Below are 25,278 nucleotides of genomic sequence, written 5' to 3'. Positions count from 1 at the left end.
ATTGCACCATTGCACTCCAGCCTGGGCGACAAGACCGAAACTCAAAAAAATAAAGAAGATTATTCTTTCAAATTGTTTCCAAATCACAAGCGGACAATCAATACAGAAGAAAAATCCTTACCTGCATGCAATGAATAGCTAAGCCAGGTCCTGTATACAATTTCTTGTGACATATATGGCATTTAAAATGCTTTGCTTTTTGGTGCTGAATAAGGATCTTCTCATCATCAAAATCTCTATTGCAATACCTGATCAATAATGTTAAGGCACAAAAACAGCCTAATGATGACACTGCCTATAATAAAAACATGGATAACATTACAATATGGGAACAGCTAAAACCAAAATGGTACTGTATAGAAACTCTGCTTTTTATATTTATTACACAATTAGGGACTACACTTGCCATGTTATTTCAGTATTTTCAATTTCCTAGAAGCCCAGCTCTTTTCACCACCCCAAAAAACACATCTCAGTAATCAGCAATATACTTTGTCAAACTCCTATGTTTAACAGAGATGTCGGTGAAACTTTCGTTATAAATATTTCAACATTTACAAATGCACACTGAGGACAGGAAAGAGTTCAGTTAAGAAATCCCCAAGGTTCTGTCAAGACAATTACTTCACTAGATATGAAGACGATAGCAATAACTGGATTAGGAATTTAGCAATATTTAGAATCTAAGATTAACTATATGGTGAACAATAATCACATAATTTCCAATGAACAATCCATAAAGTTGTTTCCAATTCCGTATGAATTTATGTTGCCAAGCAATGTATTTAAATTCACAGATCAATAAAATCAATAAAACAGAATTCTTACTAAATCAATAAAACAGAATTCTTACCTCACTACTCAGATTTTCCTAAAATCACTTTACAAAATTCGTAACTGTATTTAAGCTATTTTTAAAACTGTTACATAAATACACGCAGTACTGTAACAAGCCGCCTTTACGTACAAAACAGTAAATAAAATCAATTTTAATGTAAAGAATATTAACGCTTCCGGAAAAAGCATTAATACCACACTGTAGTAAGTTTTCCTTTCTAATAAGATAGGCACTTTTTAGTCCTACAAAGTTGGGTAACAGAAACTCCACCCTGTGAGAACGCTTCCTGAAGATTAAGGCGCCTCTGGCTGAGACACGGAAGCTAGTTCTCCTCCCGCCCCGAAAAGAAAAAAAAAAAAAAAGATTCGAAACCAGGGTTGACTAACTTGGTTCTTTACTAAACCGCCAATTCGAAAAAATAAACACAAAACACACATAAAGTAAATAAAAACAGAAAAAGTGACAGACTGGGAAGTTGTCCCCAACCCTCCATGAAAGTAATAAGCCTATCGCACTCGAAGAAAAGTCCCTTTGTTGAATCGTCACCAAAACAACGGAATGTGGCTGAATAGTCCCTAGGGGACACTGTCCTTGGCGGAGGGGTCCAGGCCGCCTCCCAGAGTCCAAAATTCGCACCAAACAAGATCCTCCTGAGTCACAGAGTCACACGACCCACAACTGCAAGAGCCTGTCGACCTCGGAACCACATTTTCCTAGAAGCCTTCCCAAGTCCAATCCCAGCCACCAGGCCACCCACGCAGACGCCTAAATACAAACGCTCCACGCCGTAAACCAAATCCAGGCCTCCTAGTCCCAGGCCCCACCAACCGGCACCCCAACGCGACCTCGACTTCAAACCGACAAAGGATACCAGCACCACGGCTTCAGCTGCTTCTTCTTCTTGCGACCCATAACTGTGTTCTACCGGCAAAGTAAAAGGGAGGAGAAAAGCAGCAGGAGAAACGAGGCGAAAAAATCCCTCACTTTCGCGACCCAACGGTTACCACCACGTCCCACAGGAAGCAGACACAAAATGGCCGACGGTCTCGTTCCCCGCTCCGCCTCCCGTCAGGCACTGCGGTAGGAGGCGGAGCCAAGAAGGGGAGGGTCACATGACTCAGACCTCCGCCCTGAGTGGGTGGGACTAAGAGGCGGGAAGAGGTGGCAGCCATCTTGTCCGCTTGAGAGTCTTTCGCTTTCGCTGGCTGTGCTTGCGGAGCGCTTTGGGTTTCTTTTGTAAAGGAGCCGGAGCACTGGGTATTCCAAGGGGCATGCGAATGGAAAACAGAAAACGAAAAAACGGAAAAGATTGCCAGTGCAGTTAGGGCCGATCACAAATAAAGATAGAGACAGCGCCCAATATGAATTTTGTTTCAATTGAACAGTAAATGTTGATTATGTGCCTATTAAATGCTAAACCAAAGAAGTTAGTCTCTGCTTTGTAACTCGCAGATTGGTGACAGACGAGTACACAACGCAGAGTCCTCAGTGCGGCGTTGGGGGAAATGCGAAGTGCTGTAGGACCTCAGAGAGCGGGAGTCCTAGGGCGGCCGTAGTGGTAGTGGTCGTTGGGTTGTCAAGAAAGGTTTTGTTTTTCTTTGTTTTGTTTTATTTTTCTGAGACCAAGTCTCACTCTGTAGCCCAGGCTGGAGTGCAGCGGCGCGATCTCTGCTCACTGCAACCTCCGTCTCCCGGGTTCAAGCGATTCTCCTACCTCAGCCTCGCGAGTAGCTGGGACTGCAGGCCTGCGCCACCAAGCCCGGCTGATTTTTGTATTTTTAGTAGAATGGGGTGTCACCATGTTAGCGAGGCTGGTCTCGAACTCCTGGGCTCGAGTGATCCGCCCACCTCGGTCTCCCAAAGTGCTGGATTGCAGGCTTGAGCCGCTGTGCCCGACACAAGAAAGCTTTCTTGAGGAGTCAACTGGAACAAGCAAGGTGAAGGAAAAGGTATCTCCGTAAGGGAGCAAAGAGTTTAAGTCTTTGAGGCTGGGCACGTGAAAAACTAATCGTGGTAAGACTGGAGCTGATAGAGAAATGCAAATCAAAACCACAATGAGATACCATCTCACACCAGTTAGAATGGCAATCATTCAAAAGTCAGGAAACAACAGGTGCTGGAGAGGATGTGGAGAAATAGGAACACTTTTACACTGTTGGTGGGACTGTAAACTAGTTCAACCCTTGTGGAAGTCAGTGTGGCGATTCCTCAGGGATCTAGAACTAGAAATTCCGTTTGACCCAGCCATCCCATTACTGGGTATATACCCAAAGGACTCTAAATCATGCTGCTATAAAGACACATGCACACGTATGTTTATTGCCGCATTATTCACAATAGCAAAGACTTGGAACCAACCCAAATGTCCAACAATGATAGACTGGATTAAGAAAATGTGGCACATATACACCATGGAATACTATGCAGTCATAAAAAATGATGAGTTCATGTCCTTTGTAGGGACATGGATGAAATTGGAAATCATCATTCTCAGTAAACTATCACAAGAACAAAAAACCAAACACCGCATATTCTCACTCATAGGTGGGAATTGAACAATGAGAACACATGGACACAGGAAGCGGAACATCACACTTCGGGGACTGTTGTGGGGTGGGGGGAGGGGGGAGGGATAGCATTGGGAGATATACCTAATGCTAGATGACGAGTTGGTGGGTGCAGCGCACCAGCATGGCACATGTATACATATGTAACTTACCTGCACGTTGCGCACATGTACCATAGAGCCTAAAGTATAATAATAATAATAATAATAATAAAGAAAAAAAAAAGAAAAAGAAAACCAAAACTATTTTTCAATTATAATGGTATTACATGTTTATTGTTGAAACTGCAAAATACAGAAGCATGTTTAAAAAAAAATTGAAGAACTAAGCAATAATTTCTACTATCCAGAGGCAACCACTGGTTTCTGTTTTTGTCTCATTTTAGTACCATTTCTGTTTTTGAAATACATAAGGGAGATTATATTATATGTACAACTAACTACCCTGGTTCATTTTAGTTACATTATAGCATAAGCATTTAACAATGTCATCTAAAATATGTTACAAACATTTTTCATGCAAAGTTTTTTATGTTTTCAGATGCATTCTTTTTTATACTTCCACAGCCTGCCAAGCTTTTACTTAGAAAGTTAAATATCTTAAAGGGATATTTTATTGGGATTTTTTTAACTATAAAAAATAAATAAGACAATAAAAAAATAACTATTGAAAAAAAAAAAAAAAGACTGGAGCTGATAGCCGGGCGCGGTGGCTCACACCAGTAATCCCAACACTATGGGCCGGGGCCGGGGCCGAGGCCGAGGCAGGTGGATCACTTGAGGTCAGGAGTTCAAGACCAGCCTGGCCGACATGGTGAAACCCTGTCTCTACTAAAAATACAAAAATTAGCCGGGCGTAGTGGTAGGCGCCTGTAACCTCAGCTACTCGGGAGAATGAGGCAGGAGAATCACTTGGACCTGGGAGGTGAAGGTTGCAGTGAGCCGAGATCTCGCCATTGCATTGCATTCCAGCCTGGGTGACAGAGTGAGACTCCATCTCAAAAAAAAAAAAAAAGAAGACTGGAGCTGTCAGTGAAGGTGCTGGTCACAAGAGATAATCCTAGGGAGGCTAGCAAAGGCGGGTTCTGGCGAACCCTAGAAGCATTCTCAGAAGTTGGATTTCATGCCGAAGTCTCTGAGAAGGCACAGAGTGGTTCTAAGAGGGCAACTGGAGGATCATGCAAGTGAGAGGTGATTAAAAGTCCAGTGCTTGGGTTGGTAGTCCACCAGTGCCACTGCCTAGCTGCCTGACTTTGGGCAAGGCACTTAAACTTCATCTGGCTGCACTTAGAACAGAGCTTAGCATATAGTAATAACTAGTAATGTAAATTATGTTACTATTAAAAGCAAAAAATAATAGCAGACATCCATGGAGCACCTACCGTGTGCCAAGCATTGTAGTAAGTTTTAACATTATTTGTCTCAGCCTCGGGTAGGAGCCATTATTGTCAACTTGTTAATAGAGATGAGATAAAAGAGACTTAAGAGAGCTGGAATAATTTGCCCAAAAACACAAAGTATGTGTGGAGCTGAATTAAATTTGAATTTTAAAGGATCAGTTTAGGCTGGGCGCAGTGGCTCACACCTGTAATCCCAGCACTATGGGAGGCTGAGGCGGGTGGATCACCTGAGATCAGGAGTTGAAGACCAGCCTGGCCAACATGGTGAAACCCGGTCTTTACTAAAAATACCACACAAAAAAATTAGCCAGGCGTGGTGGGGCACGCCTGTAATCCCAGCTACTCGGGAGGCTGAGGCAGGAGAATCACTTGAACCCAGGAGGCGGAGGCTGCAGTGAGCCGAGATCACTCTGCTGCACTCCAGCCTGGGCGACAGAGCAAGACTGTCTCAAAAAGAAAAAAAAAAAAGAAGTTCAGGCTGGGTGCAGTTGCTCAAGCCTGTAATCGCCGTGCTTTGGGAGACCCAGGCAAGAGGGTGGCTTGAGGCCAGGAGTATGAGACCAACCTGGGCACCATAGTGAGACCATCTCTATGAAAAAATAAATTAAAAAATGAAAAAGTTTAAAACCATATTGCACTGAATATCCCCCCAACTGCTTGAAACGTAATCACCAATGTGATAGCATTAAGAGGTGGGACCTTTAGCAGGTGATTAAATCATGAGTAAACGGTTGGTGGGGGGATTAGTAATTTTATTAAAGTGCTGGAAGGAGCTAAACTCTCTACTCTCTCTTGCCTTCAACCAAATGAGGATGCAGCAAGAATGCCCTCATCAGACACTGAGTATTAGTGCCTTGATCTTGGATTTCCAAATTTCCAGACTATAAGAAAATAAAATTCACTGGGTGTGGTGGTGGCTCACCCCTGTAATCCCAACACTTTGGGAGGCTGAGGTGGGTGGATCACCTGAGGTCAGGAGTTCGAGACCAGCCTGGCCAACATGATGAAACCCTGTCTCTATTAAAAAATACAAAAAAAATAGCTGGGTGTGGTGGCAGGCGCCTGTAATCCCAGCTACTCTGGAGGCTGAGGCAGGAGAATCACTTGAACCCAGGAGGCGGAGGTTGTAGTGAGCCGAGATTGCGCCATTGCACTCCAGCCTGTGCAATAAGAGCGAAACTCCATCTCGGGGGAAAAAAAGAAAGAAAAGAAATAAAATTCTGGCCAGGTGTGGTGGCTCATGCCTGTAATCCCAGCACTTTGGGAGGCCGATGTGGGTTGATCACCTGAGATCAAGAGTTCGAGACCAGCCTTGCCAACATGGCAAAATCCTGTCTTTACTAAAAATACAAAAATTAGCTGGGCATTGTGGTGGGTGCCTGTAATCCCAGCTACTCAGGAGGCTGAGATAGGAGAACCCGGGCTGAGGCTTGAACCTGGCAGGTGGAGGTTGCAGTGAGCTGAGATTGTGCCACTGTACTCCAGCCTTGGCATCAGAGTGAGACTCCATCTCCAAAAAAAAAAAAAGAAAGAAAGAAAGAAATACAATTCTGTTATTCATAAATTCCCCAGTCTGTGGTGTTTGTTACAGCACCACAAACAGATTAAAACACTTTTACTATGAAAGCAATAAGCAATAAAATATTGCTGTTAGTTGGGAGGCTTAGGCAGGTGGATCACCTGAGGTCAAGAGATTGAGACCATCCTGGCCAACATGGTGAAACCCTGTCTCTGCTAAAAATACAAAAATTAGCTGGGCCTAGTGGCGTGTGCCTGTAGTTCCAGCTACTCGGGAGGCTGAGGCAGGAGAATCGCTTGAACCCAGGAGGCAGAGGTTGCAGTGAGCTGAGATCGTGCCACTGCACTCCAGCCTGGCAACAGAGCGAGACTCCGTCTCAAAAAAAAAAAAAAACTGCTGTTAGAAATTAAAGAAGGCCTGGTGCGCTAACTCATTCCTGTAATCCCAGTACCTTGGGAGGCTGAGGTGGGAGAATCACTTGAAGCAGGAAGTTTAAGGCGAGCCTGGGCAACAAAGCAATGTCCTGTCTTTACGAAAAAATTAAAAATTAGCTGGGTTTCGGTGGCCCAGGCTGGTAGTGTGCAGTGGTGCAATCGTAGCACACTGCAGCCTTGATCTCCTGGGCTCAATGGATCCTCCCACCTCAGCCCACAGAGTAGCAGGGACTACAGGGCCATGCCACCATGCCTTGCTAATTTTTGTGTTTTTTGTAGAGATAAGGTCTCGCTTTGTTGTCCAGGCTGGTCTTGAACTCCTGGGCTCAAGTGATCCTCCTGCCTTAGCTTCTCAAAGTGTTAAGATTAATAAGCATGAGCCACCATGCTGTGCCTCTCATTGTTTTAGTGAGTTTATAGATAAGCAAGGGGAGGAGGCTAGAATGATCCATGCGGCCATGGATTAGAGCTGGAGACACCAGTATGAACTCGTGTTTATTTTAAAACAGATACATAAAGAAATATTTATGGATATGTGTATATACTAAAGTTAGTATAGATACATATATCAGCTGAGAGGGCCTAGAAGCAATAATGTCCCATATCAAGCATACTTTGCCCCGAGATCTTGGTTTGTAATACCATTCTCCAGTAAAAGCAACCTGAGGTCCTTGGAGAAATGGTTGATTCTGACCAGGCACGATGGCTCACACCTGTAATCCCAGCACTTTGGGAGGCCGAAGAGGGCGGATCACGAGGTCAGGAGTTCAAGACCAGACTGACGAACATGGGGATTCTCCTGCCTCAGACTCCCGAGTAGCTGGAACTACAGGCGTGCGCCACCACGCCCAGCTAATTCTTATATTTTTTGTAGAGACGAGGTTTCACCATGTTGGCCAGGATGGTCTCAATCTCCTGACCTTGTGATCTGCCTGCCTCAGCCTTCCAAAGTGCTGGGATTACAGGTGCAAGCCACCGCACCTGGCCAGGGGAATTCTTTTCAACCTAGAATTCAATGTCCAATCATATCAATCTAAAATTCTATTTCTTTTTTTTCCCCCTGAGACGGAGTCTCACTCTGTTGCCCAGGCTGGAGAGCAGTGGCATGATCTTGCCTCAGTGCAACCTCTGCCTCCCAGGTTCAAGTGATTCTTCTGCCTCGGCCTCCTGAGTAGCTGGGATAACAGGCGTGCACCACCAGGCCTGGCTAATTGTTGTGTTTTTAATAGACACGGGGTTTCACCATGTTGGCCAGGCTGGTCTCGAACTCCTGACCTTGTGATTCGCCTGCCTCAGCCTCCCAAAGTGCTGGGATTAAAGGTGTGTGCCACCATGCCTGGCCCCTAAAATTCTATTTCTAAGGAATATCCAATCAAATGTGAAAAGACAATAAAGACGTGAGGATATATTTTCAGACACGCAAGGGCTTAAAAATTATTTTATATATACCCTTTCTTGGATAATATTGGAGGCAGTACTTGAGCAAATCAAGAGAATAAACCATAATCTAGAAAAAATGGGATTAACAGGGAAAAATGTGAAGAAATCCAGATAAGAATAGAAGAAAGGGTTGTTGGGGGGACTCTATTAGTTCCTTTCTTTCTTTCTTTTTTTCTTTTCTTTTTTTTTTTTTTTTTTTTTTCCAGACAGAGTCTCACTCTGTCACCCAGGCTGGAGTGCAGTGGCATGATTTCAGCTCACTGCAACTTCTGCCTCCCAGGTTCAAGTGAGTCTTCTGCCTCAGCCTCCCGAGTAGCTGGGACTACAGGTGTGTGCCACCACGCCAAGCTAACTTTTGTATTTTCAGTAGAGACAGGGTTTCACCATATTGGCCAGGCTGGCCTCAAACTCCTGACCTCATGATCCACCCGCCTTGGCCTCCCAAAGTGCTGGGATTACAGGTGTGAGCCACCGCGCCCGGCCGTATTAGTTTCTTTCGTTGTTGTTGTTTTTTTTTAAGACAGAGTCTGGCTCTATGGCTCAGGCTGCAGTGCACTCTGCCTCCCAGGTTCATGCCATTCTCCTGCCTCAGCCTCCCGAGTAGCTGGGACTACAGGCGCCCACCACCTCACTGGGCTAATTTTTTTGTATTTTTAGTAGAGACGGGGTTTCACGTATTAGCCAGGGTGGTCTCAATCTCCTGACCTTGTGATCCGCCTGCCTCGGCCTCCCAAAGTGCTGGGATTACAGGCATCAGCCACCACACCCAGCCACTGTATTAGTTTCTTATGGCTGCTATAACACGTACCACCTGGGCACAGTGGCTCACACCTGTAATCTCAGCACTTTGGGAGGATGGGGCAGAGGGATCACTTGAGCCCAGGAGTTCAAGACCAGCCTGAGCAACAAAGTGATACCCTGTCTCTATAAAAAATAAAAATACAGCTGTTTCCTGAGTGAGATTTGGTTTTCAGTCTGGGCAAATGAAGACCATTTTGGGGTTAAATAGGCTCTTTTCTCTCGATTCCTTGATATGGACCTGTGCTGGGGACTGGTCAGCTATTCAAGTACAATGCACCCAGTTTTGGTTCTGTGCCAGGATTAAACCCACGATATTTCACAATTTGTATATGAACCCCGATGAAGTGTTTCTAGGAGATGGTTGCCTTGTAACCTATGTTTTGCCAAATATCTACTGTGAGTTTTTCTACCATCCTCATGACTGTGGTAACTCAACCTTTCCAGGAAGTTCTTCTGCTTAAAACTAAAATCAAGTATATCTCAAGAGACTACTGTCCGATCTGAAATGCCTCTGTCATGTGTTGTCCGCAATCAGAATCCTCTTTTAAATGTAGTTGAAATGAGAGATAAGGAAACTGACAATGTTACTGAATGGGAGATAGAGGTGAGGTTACCCATTGCGAATGAAGACATGGCAGTAACTGCTGAAACACAGTCCTTTAAGAATCTGACTGCTATACTCCCTTGTTCATTAAATGAGTACCTTTATTGCAAGAGAAGAAACTGTGCTATCCACTTTGATATTGAGAGGCAATTTGGAATCTCTGCCTTAATTGCTTAGGACTGAGGATTTAATGTGCTATTTTGTGAAAATCTGATAAGCAGGAAGGGGATTTAATGATCTCAACTGTTATCCATCTGAAAAACCTAACTTGTAATTTTAAATGAAATGGCAGGTTGCCTTTTACTATTCCTTTTTAAAAATAGGAACTGCCCCTGCTTGTAACTTTATGAAGTTTTATTTATGAATAAAGTTTGCACTACTAAAAATAAAAAAATACACACAAAACACACACATGCACACACACACGGTGGCTTAAAACAATGGAAATGTATTATTTCACAGTTCTGGAGGCTGGAAGTTGACATGGAGGTGCTGGTGGGGACATACTCTCTTGAAGCCTCTAGGGGAGAATCTGTTCCATGTCCTCTCCTGGCTTCTGGTGATGGCCATCAATCCTTGACATTTCTTGGTTTGTAGACACATCACTCCAGTCTGCCTCCTCCTTCACGTGGCGCTGTGGTTTGAGTGTTTGTCCACTCCCAAATTCATGTTGAAATGTAATTGCCATTGTAAGACTATTAAGAAGTGGAGCCTTTAAGAGGTGATTATAAATTGCCCAGTCTTTAGTATCCTTTTATAGTATCATAAAATGGACTGAGACAGAAAACTGGTACCAGAGAATGGGGTGTTGCAGAAACAAACACCTGAAAATGTGAATTGGTGTTAGAACTGGGTAATGGGCAGAGACTGGAAGGGTAGCTGGGATTACAGGCGTGAACCACCACACGTGGCTAATTTTTTTGTACTTTACTTAGTAGAGACAGAGTTTCACCGTGTTGCCCAGGCTGGTCTTGAACTCCTGACCTCAAGTGATCCGCCTGCGTCGGTCTCCCAAAGCACTGGGATTACAGGCGTGAGCCACCGTGCCCGGCCTTTTAGTTTTTACGTAGTCATTTTTTTAAACGTTTTCCTGTATGATTTCTAAGTGTTTTGTTATGTTTGGAAAGACCTTCTTCAAGAATTAACAAAATTATCCCATATTTTCACTTTAACAAAATTCATTTTAAATTCTTAACTTTTTGATCAAATGGGTGTCTGTGCGTGCTGGCACGCGCGCAAGGAGGCAGACGAGTAGCCTTATTCTTTTCCATGTGGCTAGGTAGTTGTGCCACCTTTATCACATAGAAAGTTTCCCAGATGTCTCAAAGCAAAATAAGTTCAAAATAAATGGTAAAAGCTTTTCAGTAAAGGCGAACTCAGTACGCCTGTCAGCCCCTGTGGGGAGAAGAGACTCCCTTTCCAGGCCAGTCCTTGCCTGCGAACCCGGGGAAACCAGCGGAACGCAGGTGTGCGAGGGCCGGGAGCCTGACGAGCCCTGATACCGACGGCTGCACGGCAGCAGGGGAGCGGTTTGGCGGAGACACAGGGCCGCTCAGAGGCCGCCGCGATGCTCCCCTCCTTGCAGGAGTCGCTGGATGGAGATGAAAAGGAACTAGAGAGCAGCGAAGAGGGAGGCTCAGCCGAGGAGCGGAGACTCGAGCCGCCGTCCAGCAGCCACTACTGTCTTTACAGCTACCGCGGAAGCAGGTGCTGGCGCCCAGCTCTGCCTGCCAGCCCGCCCGCCCCTGCGGCCCCGCCCCCGGCCCGCCGCCCGGCCTAGCACCCCACCCCCGGCCCAGCGGCCCGGCCGCTCCTAAAAGCCATCTTCTCCTCTCCCAGCCAAGGTGTCTGGCCTGAAGGGCGCTCCTCGCCTCTCGCTGCTCTTCCTGGCCCCCATCGTGGACTTGTATGCCTGGCCCAACCATGCCTGTGCCCTTCATCTGCCCCTATATCATCCCAGACCCTTACTCTCGCGGCTGCCCTTTGTTTAGCGCAGTGCTCCGCACTCTCAATAATTTCCTCTCCTGTCCCCTTTCCTTTCTGTCATTATCTCCCCACTTCTCCCATTTCTGTCACACACACCCCCATCCCCACCCTCTGGTTTTCTTCTGTTCTTGCTTCCTCTTTTTCCTGGAACCTTCTTGGCCTTGTCAAGTTTGGTTTTTAAAGGAGTTTTCTTGAACCTTCTGGGTATTTAGCCTTTCCTCCACCCGTTAGGTGGCCTGGAGAGAGAAGGGGCTCTTGTCAGCACTGCTGTATGGGTTTTCCTTGTCAGGAGGATAGGCAGTGCACTTCCACCTTGCAGCATTTTTAGTTGACTCCTTGCCTTACCCTGCTTCCCAGGCCCCCATACTCCTCTTGGTTTAGAGCCCATAATTGATAGCACTATTGATTTTGTGGCTTGTAGATTGGCACAGCAACGAGGGGACAGTGATGACGGAAGCCCAAGTGGCACAAATGCAGAAACTCCCCCTGGTGATGATTTCAGGTAAAAAGAGCTTCACCATAATTCATGCATGTGCTTTCATCTTCCCTGCATCTCTGGCCTGTACATGTCAGTGGATACTCTATTTCCACTGAGCTTTCCCTGAGTCAAACCGTCAATTCCTCCTATCTCCTAGGAACCTCATCCTGATTTCCTCATTGGCTGGTTCATTCAAGGCTGGGGCAAACAAATCCACATACTGATAGTGTGCTTGGTGATTAGCCAGAAAGAAATCCTTTTTTTTTCTTTTTCCTTTTAAATTGAGACAGAGTCTTGCTCTGCTGCCCAGGCTGGAGTGCAGTGGCATGATCTTGGCTCGCTGCAGCGTCAACCTCCCCGGCCTCAGGTGGTCCTCTCACCTCAGCCTCCCCAGTAGCTGGGACTACTGACCACCACACCTGGCTAATTTTTGTATTTCTGGTAGAGATGGGGTTTGGCCATGTTGCCCAGGCTGGTCTTGAACTCCTGCACTCAAGTGATCCGCCCACCTCTGCCTCCCAAAGTGTTGGGATTACAGGCATGAGCCACCTTGCCCAGCCCTGAAATCTTTTTTTTTTTTTTTTTTTTGAGACAGAGTCTCCCTCTGTTGTCCAGGGTGGAGAGCAGTGGTGCAATCTCGGCTCACTGCAAGCTCTGCCTCCCGGGTTCACGCCATTCTCCTGCCTTAGCCTCCCGAGTAGCTAGGACTACAGGCACCCGCCACCACGCCTGGCTAATTTTTTTGTATTTTTTTTAGTAGAGACAGGGTTTCACTGTGTTAGCCAGGATGATCTCGATCTCTTGACCTTATGGTCCACCCGCCTCGGCCTCCCAAAGTGCTGGGATTACAGGCGTGAGCTACTGCGCCCGGCCCCAGCCCTGAAATTTTTAAATCATCAATTATACCTCAATAAAGTTGAAAGATAAAAAAGATAAGAATGTGTGCAGGGGTGTGATTATAATGACTGACCATGGAATTAAGGCGGAATAAGGAGGGAAGTGAGATGAGAAACTTGAGAGACTGAAAAAGAGGTAGGGTCAGTGGATTGGGGGTTCCAGTGGAGTCACAGTACTGGAGAGAATGAGCTGGAAAGATAGCAATATTTTAAGCTATTTGATGTGGTAGATCATACTTAGTGACATACATTCCTAGAAGCCTCACCAATAGAGGTCATAAGGACAGCTTTCCCCAGTCCTTAAAAGAGCCCCTGGCTTTGGTACCATTCTGTCTGACTTAATGTGTGTGAATACACTAGTCCACTGGTAAAGAATGTGTGTCTTTCATTTGTCAAGCCTCTCCTTGGCAGATACTAATCTACCATCCGAAGTGGAGCCAGAGCTGCGCAGTTTCATTGCTAAGCGTCTTTCAAAAGGTGCAGTCTTTGAAGGGCTGGGTAATGTTGCATCTGTGGAGCTAAAGTAAGTGCAAAATGTGCTGTGTCCTGAGTTTTTATTTCTGAACTAAATATGAGAAGTGATGAGAAACTCCAGAAGATCAGCTCCTACTAGACCTGCAGAATTTGTCTTTATTCTCTGGCAGCCCGAGCACTGGGCCTCACACATAAACTTTTGTGGAATGGAATTAATTGAATGGCAGAGACCCTGGCACCCAATTGCACTTTATTTAATTAGTTTTTTTTTTTTTTTTTGAGACAGGGTCTTGCTTTGTTGCACTCCAGGCTGGAGTGCAGTGGCCCGATTACAGCTCACTGCAGCCTTGACCTCCTGGGCTTAATCAATCCTCTCACCTCAGCCTCCCAAGTAGCTGGGACTGCAGGCAGGCACTACTATGCCCAGCTAATTTTTTAATTTTTTTTTTTTTTTTTTTTTTTTAGAAATGGGGTCCTACCATGTTGCCCAGGCTAATAAGTTTTGTACTTAGAAGAAGAAAAGAGTTGATTATTAAAACTAAATTTGTATACAGTTTGTATTTTCACAAACTTTTGTGTAGTTTTCCTTACAAAGGGGAAATATAGCAGATACTCTTATTTTCATTTTCAGATGAGGAAATAAACTCAGAGAAGTTTATGTAAACTTAGGTCATGAGGCTGGTCAAATTGATGGAGTTCAGGCTTAAACATGAGCATTCTTAGTCCAATTCCAACTGTCTTTCCATTACACCTCTACTTTTTGTTTTTTTTTGTTTTTGTTTGAGACAGAGTCTCACTGTGTTGCCCAGACTGGAGTACAGTAGCATGATCTTGGCTTACTGCAACCTCTGCCTCCCTGATTCAAGCAATTCTCCTGCCTCAGCCTCCCGAATAGCTGGGATTACAGGCATGCACCACCATACCCGGCTAATTTTTGTATTTTTAGTAGAGATGGGGTTTCACCATGTTGGCCAGGCTGGTCTCGAACTCCTGACCTCAGGTGATTCACCCACCTTGGCCTCCCAAAGTGCTGGGATTACAGGTGTGAGCCACTGTGCCCGGCCTCCATTATACCTCTTTATTATAGTTCAACTCAGACCGTGAAGTTAGCATACAGGTCCCCTCAGGAGTTTGAGCCCACTTCCCAAGGATGAGGCCACCTTCAGGCACATCTGCCTGAAACATCAATTTGTGAAGGTTTGGGAGAGGGGAGAGCATGCCTTTTTTTTAATATAAACATGGGTATGAACTAGAGTGAAATTTGTGTGAATTTTTCACATAAGACAGGAGAATTCAAAGAAATTTCATGTATGGTAGTGGCTGCTTTAACTAAAGCCCTCCAGGGTATACATTCATTTTTCTTTGCTGCTGCAAGTATACCAACGAGAAGTCTGGGAAGCTCTGAGTTAGTGGGCAGTTTAATGGTGTTGCCAGATCAAGATGACCGGAATTCAGAGCAGTCTACAAAATTATAGATGCATGAGTAACCAAAATAATGCATTTTACATTTTCTTTCTTTTCTAGAATTCCAGGTTACCGAGTTGGTTGTTATTACTGCCTTTTCCAAAATGAAAAACTGCTTCCTGAAACAGTAACAACAGACTCTGAACGTAACCCTTCAGAATATGTGGTCTGTTTTTTAGGAGGGTCTGAAAAAGGACTTGAGCTATATCCTTTCTTTGGTTTTTGAGAACATCAGGAAGGAAAACATGGGAAGGCAGGTGGAAGAATATTACTACCAACCTCCAAAAAGCTTTTCTACTCCTCGTGTATTTAGTTGAATTTCATACCTTCATGTGGCCATTTTGCCTTGGCTTGTTTGCATTTGTAGCTCACATTATTTGAGAGATTTTATATTTCTCATTGAGAGATGAAATACTGTCTTCATTATTCATCCTTTATTGCTTCCTTAAGAACATACTTTCAGGCTTGAATTGGACAAGTACATTCAAGGGCTGAAAAATAACATGAATTGTGAGGTAAGGTGACTGACTTAATGGTTTTTAAAGACTGAAATGGGGCCAGGCTCAGTGGCTCACGCCTGTAATCCCAGCACTTTGGGAGGCCAAGGTGGGCAGATCACAAGGTCAGAGACCAGCCTGGTCAATATGATGAAACTTCGTCTCTACTAAAAATTAGCCAGGCATGGTGGCAGGCACCTGTAGTCCCAGCTACTTGGGAGGCTGAGGCAGGAGAATTGCTTGAACCCGGGAGGCAGAGGTTTCAGTGAGCCGAGATCGCACCACTGCACTCCAGCCTGAGCGACAGAGTGAGACTCCGTCTCAAAAAAATAAAAAAATAAAATAACGACTGAAGTGATTAATATACTGTGATTGCTCTACTTGTCAAATCATATAGGTAGACACAAAGACGCCTATATTCTAGAAACTTGCCACCTTGTGAGCTAGTAGAGAGGTGACTTTTTTAAAATTTTGTTTTAGATAGGGTCTTGCTTTGTTGCCCAGGCTGCAGGGCAGTGGTGCGATCAGGCTCACTGCAGCCTCAGCCTCTTGGGGCTCAAGCAGTCTTCTCGCCTCAGCCTCCAAATAGCTGGGACTACAGGCAAATACCAACACGCCTGGCTAACTTTTGGTATTTTTTGTCGAGATGGGGATCTCACTTTGTTGCTCAGGCTGGTCTAGATTCCTGGCCTCAAGCAATCCTCCCTCCTCAGCCACCCAAAGTGCTGAGATTACAGACGCGAGCCATTGTGCCCGGCCTACAGGTGGTTTCTTTTTCTTTTTCATTTTTTGAGATAGGGTCTCACTCTATCACCCAGGCTGGAGTGCAGTGGCACGATCATGGCTTACTGCAGCCTTTTCTGGGCTCCAGCGATCCTCCCACCTCAGCCTCCCAAGTAGCTGGTACCACAGGCATGCACCACCATGCCCAGCTAATTGTATTTTTGGTAGAGGTGGGGTTTTGCCATATTGCTCAGGCTTGTCTTGAACTGCTGAGCTCAAGTAATCCACCTGCCTCGGCCTCCCAAAGTGCTGGGATTACAGGTATAAGCCGCTGCACCCAGCCTACAGGTGATTTTAAAGGGATACAGGAAACATAATCCTGTAAGTGCTGAAAGTTTCACAAGACTACTTCTGATGTTTTGTATCTATGAAAAATTCGATCTATTCAATGGCATGTAGTAACATGCCTGGCGAGGAAGAGGATGTCCTTTTCCTGATTCCTAGGCATATAAGATTTATATTATGGTCAGAAGTACCGATCCATGTAGCCTCTGGCACCAAAGACATGCTATGCAATAGTATGGCTGTTCTTGAACTCAACATAAAAGATTCTTAAAAACATTCTATTTTCATTAATTGATCTTTTATGAATTAGGCATATCCATATCAACTTATTCAAACCTTTGAAAAACTGGCTGGGTGTGGTGGCTCACACCTGTAATCTCAGCACTTTGAGAGGCCGAAGCGGGCAGATCACTTGAGCCCAGGAGTTCAAGACCAGCCTGGGCAACAAAGTGAAACCCCATCTCTACAACAAATACAAAAATTAGCCAGGCATGGTGGCACACACCTGTAGTCCCAGCTACTTGGGAGGCTGAGGTGGGAGGATCGCTTGAGCCTGGGAAATTGAGGCTGCAGTGAGCTATGATTGCACCACTGCACTCCAGCCTGGATGACAGAGTGAGACCCTGTCTCAAAAAAGCAAACAAAAACAGTGCTTTCAGCTTGTAGCAGTTGTTAGTCATGACTCTCACAAATTTACTACCCATTACATATATAGTAGTAGTTTTACTTTTCACATACTTAGAAGATACTGCAGGAGAGAGGAAGGGATAGTGCAGGAGTGAGCAACTGATGCAAGTCTAATAGAGCCGTTCTCCCAGACTAGAGCTCTTCGTGTGTGACACTAGTCTTCAGGGAGCAGCATAGCCTAGAAAGCCAGATGTGCTCATGGCAGCATGTCTGACATCTGGAGTGGGGTAGAGTGCTTTGATGAGTTACTTGTATCCTTCCCCATTCACATTCTGAATACGAATGAATTCTCTATCTACATGCCGTTAGTCATTCAAAAGGCACTTAATAAGCTCATACTATGCATGTTTTAGACACTGTACCACAAGTGCCAGGGAAATGAGGATTATTGAGTGAGTATCTCCATTGAGTGCACAGTACAGTGGGAGGAGAGGGATTTGTGAGTACCCAACTCTTCCCTGTGAAGAAATAGCATGGAACCCTATTCAGTCTCTTCATTTCATAGAATGCATTTCTTGGTGTGTTTTAAATAAATTCAGTACAGATTTAATCCTCACCCTGCCCAACAAGCCAGGAAAGGTATATCACAATTTCTTTTTTTGAATTGGTGGTGTTAGCTTTAAAAAGGGAGGTGTCTATCCTGGTCTTTTTCACCATCAAGGATATGAAGAAGAAGATAATGAAGTCCACTAAAGGAAAGGCTTATATTAAAGCAAATGATGTTCTTTCTTGATTTAGGAAAGGGGCCTGGAGAGTCACATAAAATCCTATCTGAGCAGCTGGTTTGAGGATGTTGTATGCCCAATCCAAAGGGTTGTTCTTCTCTTTCAGGAAAAGCTTACCTTTCTGCTACATGCTGTAAGTACTGCCAAATGAGAGCATTTCCTTAACTGAGAATCACTTTGGATGATTTAGAAATGTACTCATTTTCTCTGAACGTGACTCCCATCCCTCCCCAAATATTCAAACTATGCTTGCTATCAAGATAGACCACACTTTATTTTCTCAGATCTAGAAAGTGATATTACTAAGGTAGAGTTGAATTTCAAATGCTGAGTCTTCCTAATAGGATAAAACATTTTAAAATAATTACTTTTCCAAGTGATCTGGGAAAGGTGTAGTTTCCAAAACAATTTGAAAAGGAAAACAAAAACCCAAAGCAATTTTGATTCTATAAAATGTTAATGAACAGTGGCTGAACAAGGCTCTGGAGAGCTTGTGCCAGTGCCCGTCAATCGCTGTCCAGTGTGGTAGGGACTTATGGGGACATTTAGTCATGAGTAGCTGCTCAAGAAAAACTGGAATATATGTACTAATCAGGCTTTATTTTTCTCTCATAGGCTTTGAGTTACACTCCTGTTGAAGTTAAAGAATCAGATGAAAAAACAAAGAGAGACATTAACAGGTAAAGAACAGTTTTTTCAAAGAGAAAAGCTTTTCCACAGCAAGATTGACATCTGTGTTTGCAAACTGCTCCTCCCATCCCTTCCCCACCAGCCCAGTGCAAAATAAATTTGTTTTCACCCTTCCGTCCTGCAATATTGTTTGTGGAAATGGACTTGTGTGTGTGGCAGGTTTCTGAGTGTGGCCAGTCTTCAAGGACTTATTCATGAAGGCACCATGACTTCTTTGTGCATGGCCATGACAGAGGAGCAGCATAAGTCTGTGGTCATCGATTGCAGCAGCTCCCAGCCTCAGTTCTGCAATGCAGGTGAGCTACAACCTCTGAAGCAGCCTTCCTACATCTCTTGCGAGTCCCCATCTTTGCACTGAGAGCCTATGATACAACCTTATTCTTCCTGCCTTGTGCAGTTTTACATGGTTATCTCAAACCATGAGAAACCACTTGCTGAAAACAATATAATTCTAGAAACATGGAAATCATGCCATGCCTAAGCAATTCCACACGTAGGTACATAAAGAAATTCTAGTATGTGTACACAAGGAGACGAATTTTAAAATGTCCATAAAGGCATTACTTGAAAAAGCAAGGAATTGGAAGCAATTTAAGTGTTTATCAACAGGAAAACTGATAAGCTGCTATATTCATGCAATGGAATATAACAGAGCAGTGAAAATTAATGAACTAGAGCTACTTGTGTCAATATAGCTCTCAAACATACTATTTAGTGAAATAGCCATAAAAGAAAAAATACATAAAAGTTTTAACATATGCAGAATAATGTAGATAAGGCTTACACGTGCAAAGGTATATGGGAAAAGTTTAAAGACGTCTGCGGGAATGATTATCCTTTCTGATGGGAAAGGAAGGGGGATGTGATTGGGAAGGGGCATACAGGGGGCTTCAGCCATTTTGGTATTCCTTAGCCATGTGGTGAGCACACTGTTTTTTTAGGCCATTATACATGTCTTAAATAATTCATTATAGATGTTTTTATAAAGAAATAAATGGGTCGGGCGCGGTGGCTCACACCTGTAATCCCAGCACTTTGGGAGGCTGAGGCAGGTGGATCATCTGAGGTCAGGAGTTTGAGACCAGCCTGGCCAATATGGTGAAACCCCGTATCTACTAACAATGTAAAAAAATAAGCCAGGCATGGTGGCAGGCGCCTGTAATCCCAGCTACTCAGGAGGAGAATCACTTTAATCCAGGAGGCGGAGGTTGCAGTGAGCCGAGATCGTGCGATTGCACTCCAGCCGGGCAACAAGAGCAAATCTCCCATCTCAAATAAATAAGTAAATAAAGCTTTGTAAAATTTCATTTTATTTAGTCTCTCTGAAATGTTTTATAGGAAGTAACCGGTTTTGTGAGGATTGGATGCAAGCTTTTTTAAATGGTGCTGAAGGAGGTAACCCTTTTCTTTTCCGACAAGTACTGGAGAACTTTAAACTAAAGGTAATTAGTTGGCTGTGTGCCAAGTGCCACATGAAATTTTTGTCTGAATTTTAATTAGTACCAGTGACAGAGTAACAAATCGCTTTATAGCTGTGATGTCTGTTAATTAGGATGTTCTCAAAACTGGAATTATCAGAAGACATTTACTTTATTTTTTGGTAGCTTCTGTATACATATCATTTCTAATAAATTGGGTTGAATGCTTGCTTATATTTAAGGAACATCAGTCTTACAATTTGTGACTTAACTTAGTTGGAAAGCACAAAAAAAGTGATTCAGTGCCTAAGTTTTCAAAATTCTGATGGGGGATGGGCGCAGTGGCTCACGCCTATAATCCCAGCACTTTGGGAGACCATGGCAGGTGGATTGCTTGAGGCCAGGAGTTCAAGACCAGCCTGGCCAACATGGCGAAACCCTTTCTCTACTAAAATTATAAAAATTAGCTGGGCCTGGTGGCGCATGCCTGTAATCCTGGCTATGTCAGGTGGCTGAGGCACGAAAACTGCTTGAACCCAGGAGGCAGAGGTTGCAATGATCCCATATTGTGCCACTGCACTCCGGCCTGGGTGACAGAGTGAGACTGTGTCTAAAAAAAAAATTCTGATGGGGACGTGTTCTCACCTTATTTAGTTTTGTTTGTTTGTTTTAAGAGACAGAATCTTACTCTGTCACTCAGGCTAGAGTGCAGTGGTGCAATCATGGCTCACTGCAGCCTTAACCTCCTGGGTTCAAGCAGTCTTCCTGTCTCAGCCTCCTGAGTAGCTGGAACTACAGATGTGCACCACCACACTCAGCTAATTATTTTTATTTTTTGTAGAGACGGGGTCTCGCTGTGTTGCCCAGGCTAGTCTCAAACTACCGGCCCTTAAGTAATCCTTTTGCCTGGGGCTCCCAAAGTGTTGGGATTACAGACATGAGCCACCATGCTAGGCAGGAGATTATTTTAAAGTATTTTTATCTTATATAAGAGATTTCTGGCTGCGCGTGGTGGCTCACGCCTGTAATTCCAACACTTTGGGAGGCCGAGGCGGGTGGATCACTTGAGGTCAGAAGTTTGAGACCAGCCTGACCAACATGGTGAAACCCCGTCTCTACTAAAAATACAAAATTAGCCTGGTGTGGTGGCACACACCTGTAGTCCCAGGTAATTGGGAGGCTGAGGCAGGAGAATCACTTGAACCCAGGAGGCAGAGTTTGTGGTGAACCGAGATCGAGCCATTGCGCTTCAGCCTGGGCAACAAGAGCGAAACAAGAAACAAAAAAGTGATTTTCTTCTTCTACCAAGGGCAAAGCATACTGCAATTTAAATTTTGGAAATATTTAATATGAAAAGCAAACAATTCAGGAAGATATGTTGAGTTCTCAGCTAGATAGGAGTTATTTTTTGAGCTTCATTATTATTTCACTTAACACATTTTTAACTGGGTAATCTTTTTCTAGGCCATACAAGACACAAACAATTTGAAGAGATTTATCCGACAGGCAGAAATGAATCATTATGCTTTGTTTAAATGTTACATGTTCCTAAAGAACTGCGGTAGTGGAGATATACTTTTGAAGATTGTTAAAGTGGAACATGAAGAAATGCCTGAAGCCAAAAATGTGGTAGCTGTCCTTGAAGAATTCATGAAAGAAGCTCTTGACCAAAGTTTTTGATCATATGTTTTGAGATAATTGTATGATCAAGTTGTATATTTAAGTCTTAGTGTTTGAAATTGCAGCTGTAATTGTTCATAGGATTGCTGTTTAAGATGAGTTGAAACTCAATCCAGATTTTCTTTTCGTATTTTACCAATTTAACTTAAACAAAAATCTGAGGAACATCTTCACTGAGTCCTAGATAGATATGTATGTGAGAGTTGTGGAATTTTAGTGTCTCACTGGCCCCATAAATTCCAGGCTTCAGGAAGTTGTTGCTTAAAAAATTTCAGAGATGATTTTGTTTGTGGCTTTTCTCAGGAAAAGCCTGAGTTTGCTGCAGTATTTAGCAACTTTTCTTCTCAGAAAAACCATAATACTTCCTTTTCAGTGGACTGTAGCTTCTTAAAAAAAAAAATGTAATCCTAGTCTTAGAAGAGATTAATACCACTACACCATTTCAGAGATAGATCCGTGCATCCTGTGGGTGCTTGATACATTTTTTTGTCTAGTTGATAATGGCATGGATGATAAAGTCAGATTTTAAGTCAATATGCAAATCCTGAGTATGTAGAAAATTAAATGAGCTTTACAAATCGATGCACTAGCTTCAAGATAAAATATTATCTTTGAGCTGGGCACAGTGGCTCAAGCCTGTAATCCCAGCACTTTGGGAGGCCGAGGCGGGCAGATCACGAGGTCAGGAGATCGAGACCATCCTGGCAAACACAGTGAAACCCCGTCTGTACTAAAATACAAAAAATTAGCCGGGCGTGGTGGCGGGCGCCTGTAGTCCCAGCTACTCTGGAGGCTGGGGCAGGAGAATGGCGTGAACCCAGGAGGTGGAGCTTGCAGTGAGCCGAGATCACGCCACTGCACTCCAGCCTGGGCAACAGAGCGAGACTCTGTCTCAGAAAACAAAAAATTATCTCTGAGAGAAAGCTACTGCAGAAATCGCCTTCAGTCACCATTTCATTTATTTGTTCACAGGTATTTATGAAGAGCCTGTGTTTTCTTTTAGGTGAAAATGCTGGAGTTTTAAAACAGTGTTGAGAAAAGAAACAAAAAGTACATACAGTTTACAAGCAAACTGTAACATAAGGAATGCAAACAGGTTCTTCCTATTAGAGTTACTCATAGATTTTAGTTTTTTGTACATTGGTTACAAGCCTCAGATTGTTTTACTCTGAATCAATTGAAAGTGCCCTCAGCTAGCCGTTTACAATTCCCATGGAAGCCTATGTAGCTACATACATACAATTGCAATTTGCGTGGCATAGCTCTTTAATAAATTCATTTGATAATGATTTTTGCTTAGAAGAACAGAAGTCTTGTGTTCTCACTTCCCTGAGGATGCTCGGAGGAGCACAAACCCATAAAACTGAGGAATCCTTTCTTAAATGGATCTAAATTCACATTAAGTGCTGAGTTTTAACTTTCAAAATGACTGACAATGGCCTTCTGCTTTCTCCTCTACATAAGCCTCGGGACATGACTCACCAAGCATTTCTTTTCTTTTAATGAGAAATACAATTCAGAATCTTCATAAATGCTTTCATACGGTTTTAAACTTTAATAACTTGGATTGTAGGCAGTATAGAAAAAAATCTAAGTAGCATTTTTCATAGTATTAAAGTGAGAGTGGCTGGGCACGATGGCTCATGCCTGTAATCCCAGCACTTTGAGAGGCCGAGGCGGGTGAGATCAGGAGTTCCAGACCAGCCTGACCAATATGGTGAAACCCTGTCTCTACTAAAATTACAAAAATTAGCTGGGAATTGTGGTGTGTGCCTGTAGTCCCAGCTACTTGGGAGGCTGAGGCAGGAGAATCGCTTGAACCCGGGAGGCAGAGATTGCAGTGAGCCGAGATTGCGCCACTGCATTCCAACCTGAGCAACAGAGCGAGACTCTGTCTCAAAAAAATAAAGTCAGGGTGACTAAGGACAACCAGCAATTTTATGACACTATCCTTGAATCTGACTGTCTTTCCCCAATGTAGTTGGTTCCCCACTTGGAAATCATTTTTTAAAGTAAGCTACATTAGCACATCAACGTTTTAAGTCTGAAAAACATACTTCATTTTCAAATTCATGTCATTCAAGAGCCTATGTTGTAAATGGCATTTAAAAGCAAATGTGTTACCTGCTTCAAATCATTTATGGATATAGGCAATGTGTAATTATATATTCTCTGTGTGGTTGTATATATTTTTGTAATATAGGCTCACTACATTACACAGCTCTATATGATAGTCTTATTTTATCTTTTTTTTTTTTTTTTTTTTTTTAATGAAATGGGGTTTCACTATGTTGCTCAGACTGGTCTTAAACTCTTGGACTCAAGCAATCCTCCCACCTTGGCCTCCCAAACTGAGCCACTGCACCCGGCCTCTGATGATAGTCTTATTTTAAAAAAAGTAAGTCTGGGCCGGGTGCGGTGGCTCACGCCTGTAATCCCAGCACTCTGGGAGGCCGAGGCGGGCATATCATGAGGTCAGGAGATCGAGACCATCCTGGATAACACGGTGAAACCCCGTCTCTACTAAAAATACAAAAAATTAGCCGGGCGTGGTGGCAGGCACCTGTAGTTCCAGCTACTCGGGAGGCTGAGGCAGGAGAATGGCGTGAACCCGGGAGGTGGAGCTCGCAGTGAGTCGAGATCACACCACTGCACTCAAGCCTGGGCGACAGAGCAAGACTCCGTCTCAAAAAAAAAAAAAAAAAAAAAAGTCTGACAAACTCTGTATCACTACTGTAGACAAGGAAAATGGTGTCATGGAACTGAATATCTTGGTCATGAGAAGAAACCACAGAGTTCATGACTAGAAACATGTACTGTATTCAAATTTTAATAAGCTACTATCTTGGCTTTTAAAGTTTTTTTGTTTGTCTTTGTTTTTGTTTTATTTTTTAAGATGGCGTCTCGCTCTGTCACCCAGGCTGGAGTGCAGTGGTGCAATCTTGGCTCACTGCAACCTCTGCCTCCTAGGTTCAAGTGATTCTCCTGCCTCAGCCTCCCCAGTAGCTCGGACTACAGGCATGTGCCGCCACGCCTGGCTAATTTTTTGTATTTTTAGTAGAGACGGGGTTTCACCGTGTTAGCCAGGATGGTCTCGATCTTCTCACCTTGTGATCTGCCCGCCTCGGCCTCCCAAAGTGCCGGGACTAGCCACTGCACCCAGCCAGCTTTTAAAGTTTTAAAAAGGATTTGTTCAGACATGGAATATATTTATGTATATTACTTGTGTGCTGTACACACAGAGGAAATGTATGTTTGTCATGTATGAAGAATGGCTTCAGTTTCTCTGTAATTAATTTGTAATTATAATAAAACTTAGCTTCTCATCAAGACAGTTGTTTTTGTTTAATGAGCTCTGTCCTCAAGCCTAACATTTGTATTCCCAACAAGGTTGTGAGGAAATTATACTTGTTATACTAAGGAATTTGTTGAACAAAATCAAATCTCTTGCTGGGATACACACCTTTCTGCTTCTTGCAGGAGGCATCGAGCAGAGTCTAAGAGCAATTTCCCTCACAATGTTTTATTCATTGTCCAGTAGAGTTATACCCATAGAACTCAATAACCCAAGTTACTTCCTTTCACTCTCATTCATTATTCACCATGACAGAAT

The 25,278-nt window shown here is 43.8% G+C and overlaps 2 protein-coding genes across 17 annotated transcripts in view; one reads left to right on the top strand and one right to left on the bottom strand.

Moving 5' to 3' along the window:
• Positions 1 to 2,252, bottom strand: part of ZNF207 (zinc finger protein 207) — a 40,396-nt gene extending 38,144 nt beyond the window's left edge. For 11 of the 15 annotated variants that reach the window (XR_008514938.2, XR_008514937.2, XR_010137889.1 and 8 more), the window contains exons 1-2: positions 1,710 to 2,252; positions 122 to 248 (exon numbers count right to left, since the gene is read on the bottom strand). Coding sequence is in view for 10 of the 15 variants with exons in the window: in XM_024234298.3 (XP_024090066.1) it covers positions 122 to 248; positions 1,710 to 1,750 (168 nt within the window). In the remaining 5 variants the exon portion in view is untranslated. 15 annotated transcript variants of the gene reach the window in all.
• An 8,869-nt stretch (positions 2,253 to 11,121) lies between these two features.
• C19H17orf75 (chromosome 19 C17orf75 homolog) lies at positions 11,122 to 24,995 on the top strand. Of its 2 annotated transcripts, none has more exons than XM_009251491.3 (10): positions 11,122 to 11,309; positions 12,010 to 12,090; positions 13,360 to 13,485; positions 14,961 to 15,104; positions 15,358 to 15,415; positions 17,891 to 18,010; positions 18,493 to 18,557; positions 18,727 to 18,863; positions 19,906 to 20,009; positions 21,450 to 23,883. In XM_009251491.3, exons 1-10 carry the CDS (start codon positions 11,170 to 11,172, stop codon positions 21,663 to 21,665), a joined length of 1,191 nt encoding a protein of 396 aa, XP_009249766.1. In that variant the 5' UTR covers positions 11,122 to 11,169; the 3' UTR covers positions 21,666 to 23,883.
• Positions 24,996 to 25,278: the final 283 nt, after the last annotated feature.

This window comes from Pongo abelii, chromosome 19 (assembly GCF_028885655.2).
Source record: "Pongo abelii isolate AG06213 chromosome 19, NHGRI_mPonAbe1-v2.0_pri, whole genome shotgun sequence".
Classification (NCBI taxonomy): domain Eukaryota; kingdom Metazoa; phylum Chordata; class Mammalia; order Primates; family Hominidae; genus Pongo; species Pongo abelii.
Note: the sequence above shows the minus strand (reverse complement) of the source record. Positions and strands in the feature narration are given on the sequence as shown.

Excerpts from the sequence above, each read along its gene's own strand:
- C19H17orf75 (XM_009251491.3), top strand. The coding sequence starts at position 11,170 with ATGCTCCCCTCCTTGCAGGAGTCGCTGGATGGAGATGAAAAGGAACTA. Across the intron at positions 11,310-12,009 it reads TACAGCTACCGCGGAAGCAG|ATTGGCACAGCAACGAGGGG; the intron begins GTGCTGGCGCCC and ends TGTGGCTTGTAG. Across the intron at positions 18,011-18,492 it reads TTACCTTTCTGCTACATGCT|GCTTTGAGTTACACTCCTGT; the intron begins GTAAGTACTGCC and ends TTTCTCTCATAG.